Source organism: Ranitomeya imitator, unplaced genomic scaffold (genome assembly GCF_032444005.1).
Source record: "Ranitomeya imitator isolate aRanImi1 unplaced genomic scaffold, aRanImi1.pri SCAFFOLD_34, whole genome shotgun sequence".
NCBI classification, from domain to species: Eukaryota; Metazoa; Chordata; class Amphibia; order Anura; family Dendrobatidae; genus Ranitomeya; species Ranitomeya imitator.
Window position 1 is genome coordinate 672,292 of NW_027193601.1, and position 6,313 is coordinate 678,604.

Sequence of the window (6,313 nt, forward strand, 5' to 3'; positions counted from 1 at the left end):
TACACTCTACACTCTATACCCTACACTCTATACCCTACACTATATACTCTATACCCTACACTCTATACCCTACACTCTATACCCTACAATCTATACCTTACACTCTATACCCTACACTCTATACCCTACACTCTATATCCCAACACTCTATACCCTACACCAGGGGTCAGGAACCTTTTTGGCTAAGAGAGCCGTAAACGCCACATATTTTGAAATATAATTCCGCGAGAGCCGTACAATATGTTTAAAGGGCCATTGACAGATCAATCGCTCCAATGTTCACTTAGTACAGCAAGGAATGCTCCTCCCTGCTGTATAAAGCCACAACTGGACTGAAACAATGGTAATTAGCAGTAAAAAATTAAATAAATAACTTACATTGTGAGCTTGCGATGCATGACATCAGTCCAGCAGTCTGGCTTCTTCTTTTTCCTGCGCATGACTGGAAGCTGGCATTCTTCCCACCTGATGTTGAGAGAATGCCAGCTTTGAGGCATTCGCAGAAGAAAGAAGCTGGAATGTTGGACATGTCACACAACGCATTGTCAGTTATGTCAATTGTCTATTTTATTATTTTACAGCGAATTATTGTTTAGGTCCAGCGGTGGCTTAGTGCAGCAGTGAGGAACACTCCTTTGTGTACTAAGTGACCGCTGGAGCAATTGTATCTGTCAGTGGCCCTTTTAAAAGTGTTGGTCTTACAGAAAATGAACAAAAAAGAGAGGCTCAGACCCATAGGGAACTAAAGCATTTACTACTTAAAGTGGTACATACAAGCAGGCACACCCAGCGTAATAAATAATTTAACTTTATTAAATAGTCTCACTGTACATAAAGTGCACACATTGACTTGTATTTAATTTTAAAGAACAACAAATCTCCGAACTCTTTTTTTTATAACATAATAACGTTTTAATGCTGTTGCTAACCAACGATGAATAGAATACTTCCTACCATTAATGTGACTTCTGGTGCTGCATGGATTTGCTGATGGCTTTGTAATCTGGTTCATACGTGGTGAGGTTTAGCTTCATGCAGGCGTTGAGACTTCCATCCGTTAAACGTGAACGTATGTTAGTCTTGATGTGCTTTAGATGTGAGAAAGACTGCTCGCATGCATAGGTAGAGCCAAACATTGTCAGTACAGCAATACCCACACACTGCAGTGTTTGGTATGTGACAGGAAGTGCATTCCAAGTTTTGACAATCAGCTGGTCTGCATGTTGGAGTTGTTTCATTTCTCTCCACTTGTGTTTGCTTGCCAACTCTGCTTGCTGTCGTGCAAGTTTTTCCAAATCTTCATTAAGTGATTTAAACTTATTCACCCACATGTCTGAAGCCTTCAGGTCAGCAGCTTGTAGCTCAAAATCTCTGATGGAGACACCAGGGATATAACTCAGGTCAGTGCTGTCCAGTGCACACTCATGTGGATGAGTGATGAACTTAAAAAGACGAGTGTGCTCACGAAATTCTCCAAAGCGCGCTTTGAATGATTGCAGGAGATTGGATGTAAAGCCTGCTAGCTGCTGAATATCAAGATGTTGTGCAGGGTCATTTGCTGTGCATGCATCTTTAAACTCTCCCAGTTTTTCAAAGTGTATTAAACGACCTGTTTCAATGTCTGCGATAAACAGTTCCAGCTTATTTTCAAATGCAAACACAGCTTGTTGAAGCGATAAAACTGTATTACCAATGCCTTGCATTTTCACATTGAGCTGGTTCAGATGTTCAGTCATATCTACAAGATAGAAGAACTTCAGGAGCCACTCAGTGTTGGACAACTCAGGATGGTCAACGTTTTTCATTTCAAGAAAAGTTCGTATTTCACTCAGACAAGCTGCGAAACGGCTGAGCACCTTCCCTCTTGACAGCCAGCGCACGTTGCTGTGCAGAAGCAGACCAGGATAATTATTCCCAACTTCATCCAGGAGTGTTTTAAACTGGCGATCATTTAAAGCACGGGCAACAATAAAGTTGACCACCTGAATGACAAGTGACATCACCTCACCAAGCTGCTCACCAAACATCTGAGCACAAAGTGCCTCCTGATGTAGGATGCAGTGAAAACTAAGGATAGGTCTTTTTTCATGTTCACGAAGAAGCGCTACAAATCCTTTGTTTTTTCCTACCATGCTTGGAGCACCATCAGTACACACTGAAATAAGTTTATGCATTGGTAGATTTTTTTCTTTAGTGAACTCAGTGAATGACTTGAACAAATCATCCCCTCTTGTTGTCCCTTTCAGAGGCAAAACAGCAAGACTTTCCTCATGTAACGTGTCACCGACAGCATACCTTGCAATGATGCTGAACTGAGATATATGGCTTACGTCAGTTGATTTATCCAAAGCAAGAGAAAAGAACAGAGCTGTATTTATGTCCTTCACTTGGGATGCCTCAATCTGATTTGCCATCATGATGGCACGGTCATGAACTGTTCTTGCTGACAGAGGCATGTCTTTTATCCGTTTGATAATCTTGGCTTTATCCGGAAAATCATCAAAATGTTCATTGGCAACATCAAGCATAAATGTTTTGGCATACTCCCCATCTGTGAATGGTTTTCCGTTTCTGACAATTGCCAAAGCACCAACAAAGCTAGCCGAATTTAAGTCACCTTGTTGGGTCCAAACTCGAAGTTGCTGCTGACTAGCTTGCACTTTGCACAGCAGCTCTTGACAGGCTTTCTTCCTGCTGTCCCCTTCAGGATATTTCGATGCAAATGAAGCATGGCGTGTGTCAAAGTGGCGCTTTATATTTGACCGCTTCATAGATGCAATTTTATCATTGCATATAAGACAAACTGGTGAACCTGCTCTCTCCACAAAGGCAAATTCGTCTGTCCACTCCTGCTGAAAAGTACGATACTCCTCATCCTTCTTTCTTTTAGCCATCTTCTTCAATAAAGGGCAGTACTGTGGGGTGAAAAGAAGGCTCTGAGTCATTATTTCTTTAATTTGTGGATTTGTCTGCAAGCAGGGCCAACTCCAGGTTTCTTTTGGTCCTTGTGCTATAGAACTTTAGTAGACCTCTAGAAGAGCTGTCTTCTTTTCGTCACGGGTTAGTCGGGTGCACAGTGGTCTATACAGCACAGCCCGCACAGTGGTCTATACAGCACAGGCCGCACAGCGGTATATCCAGCACAGCCCGCACAGTGGTCTATACAGCACAGCCCGCACAGTGGTCTATCCAGCACAGCCCGCACAGTGGTCTATACAGCACAGCCGGATGGATAGACCACTGTGCGGGCTGTGCGGTATATACATACCACTGTGCGGGCTGTAAAATAAAGAGGAGAAATCACGCTGCAGCTGATCACAGCTATGGGCCCCAGGGGCCCGAGCTCCTGCTGCACTGTGCCCCCGTACCTGTCCCTGGTGGTCGATGTAGTAGAAGTACTCCTTGGTTTAGGGGTCGGGGTTCTGGCCCTGGACATAATGAAGGCTCCTGCGGGGGCCCCTGAGGGCCGGGGACAGGCGGCAGAGTCGGAGCCGCAGTGCGTGACAGGACATGGCTAGGACGGCCGCGGGTCACTATGGAAACAGGTGCTGCCGCTTCCGGGCACCGCCGGAAACATGGGAACTGAAGAAAGCATCCGCACGCGATGCTTGTGTAGTGGGCATGTCAGGGGCGTGGCAGCGGATACAGAGAGCCACCCCCTGCTATGGATGGGAGGAGCCGCTCTGCAGCATCACTGAGCCTGCGCACTGCTGCTTATCTATAGATAGAAGTAAGTGACGGAAGTGTGCGGGAGCAGGAGGCGGACATAGTGCGGTGACCAGGGGCGTCTGACTTGCCGGCCCCGGGCCCCTTGTCTGCGAGCCAGATACGGCCATCAAAAGAGCCATATCTGGCTCGCGAGCCATAGGTTCCCGACCCCTGCCCTACACTCTATACCCTACACTCTACACTCTATACCCTACACTATACACTCTATACCCTACACTCTATACCATACAATCTACACTCTATACCCTACACTCTATACCCTACACTCTACACTCTATACCCTACACACTATACCCTACTTTCTACACTCTATACCCTACACTCTACACTCTATACCCTACACTCTATACCCTACAATCTATACCATACACTCTATACCATACACTCTATACCCTACACTCTATACCCTACACTCTATACCCTACACTCTACACACTATACCCTACACTCTATACCCTACACTCTATACCCTGCAATCTATACCATACACTCTATACCCTACACTCTATACCATACACTCTATACTCTACACTCTATACCCTACACTCTATACCCTACACTCTACACACTATACCCTACACTCTACACCCTACACTCTATACCATACACTCTATTCCATACACTCTATACCCTACACTCTATACCCTACACTCTACACTCTAAAATCTATACCCTACTCTCTACACTCTATACCTTACACTCTATACCAAACACTCTATACCCTACACTATATACCATACACTCTATATCATACACTCTATACCGTACACTCTATACCATACACACTATACCCTACACTCTATACCCTACACTCTACACTCTGTACCCTACACTCTATACTATACACTCTACACCCTACACTCCATACCATACACTCTATATCCTACACTCTACACCATACACTCTATACTGTACACTCTATACCATACACTCTACACCCTACCCTCTATATCATGCACTCTATACCCTACACTCTACACTCTATACCCTACAATCTATACCCTACACCATACGCTCTATACCCTACACTCTATACCCTACACTCTACACTCTATACCGTACACTATATTCCATACACTCTATTCCATACACTCTATACCCTGCACTCTATACCCTACACTAAACACTCTATACCCTACACTCTACACCATACACTCTATACCCTACACTCTACACTCTATTCCCTACACTCTATACCATACATTCTATACCCTACACTCTATACCCTACACTCTATACCCTACACTCTATACTCTACACTCTATACCCTACACTCTATACCATACACTCTACACCATACAATCTACACTCTATTCCCTACACTCTATACCATACGCTATATACCCTACACTCTATACCCTACACTCTATACCCTACACTATACACTCTATACCCTACACTCTACACACTATACCATACACTCTATACCCTAAACTCTATACCCTACACTCTACACTCTATACCCTACACTCTATACCCTACACTCTATACCCTATACTCTATACCCTACACCCTATACCATACACTCTATACCCTACACTCTACACTCTATACCCTACACTCTATACCCTACACTCTAAACCCTACACTCTATACCCTACACTCTACACTCTATACCCTACACACTATACCCTACTTTCTACACTCTATACCCTACACTCTACACTCTATACCCTACACTCTATACCCTACAATCTATACCATACACTCTATACCATACACTCTATACCCTACACTCTGTACCCTACACTCTACACTCTATACCCTACACTCTATACCCTACACTCTATACCCTGCAATCTATACTATACACTCTATACCCTACACTCTATATCATACACTCTATACCCTACACTCTACACTCTATACCCCACACTCTACACTCTATACCCTACACTCTACACTCTATACTATACACTCTACACCCTACACTCTATACCATACACTCTATACCCTACACTCTACACACTATACCCTACACTCTATACCCTACACTCTATACCCTACACTCTATACCCTACACTCTATACCCTACACTCTACACCCTACACTCTATACCCTACACATTATACCATACACTCTATACCCTACACTCTACACTCTATACCCTACACCCTACACTCTATACCCTACACTTTATACCCTACACTCTACACTCTATACCCTACACTCTATACCATACACTCTACACCCTACACTCTATACCATATACTCTATACCCTACACTCTACACTCTATACCCTACACCCTACACTCTATACCCTACACTTTATACCCTACACTCTACACTCTATACCCTACACTCTATACCCTACACTCTACACTCTATACCCTACACTCTATACCCTACACTCTATACCCTACACTATATACCCTACACTCTATACCCTACACTCTACACTCTATATCCTACACTCTACACTCTATACCCTACACTCTATAACATACACTCTAAACCCTACACTCTATACCCTACACTCTAGACTTTATACCCTACACTCTATACCCTACACTCTATACCCTACACTCTATACCCTACACTCTACACTCTATACCCTAGACTCTATAACATACACTCTATACC

General features: G+C 43.8%; 1 protein-coding gene across 1 annotated transcript; it reads right to left on the reverse strand.

Moving 5' to 3' along the window:
• Nucleotides 1–956: 956 nt before the first annotated feature.
• Nucleotides 957–2,894, reverse strand: LOC138653782 (general transcription factor II-I repeat domain-containing protein 2-like). The gene has a single exon (XM_069743359.1). It carries the CDS (start codon nucleotides 2,892–2,894, stop codon nucleotides 957–959), a length of 1,938 nt encoding a protein of 645 aa, XP_069599460.1.
• Between the last annotated feature and the right edge of the window lie 3,419 nt (nucleotides 2,895–6,313).

Bases quoted from the DNA above. Each gene is read 5' to 3' on its own strand.
- LOC138653782 (XM_069743359.1), bottom strand. From the start codon at position 2,894: ATGGCTAAAAGAAAGAAGGATGAGGAGTATCGTACTTTTCAGCAGGAG.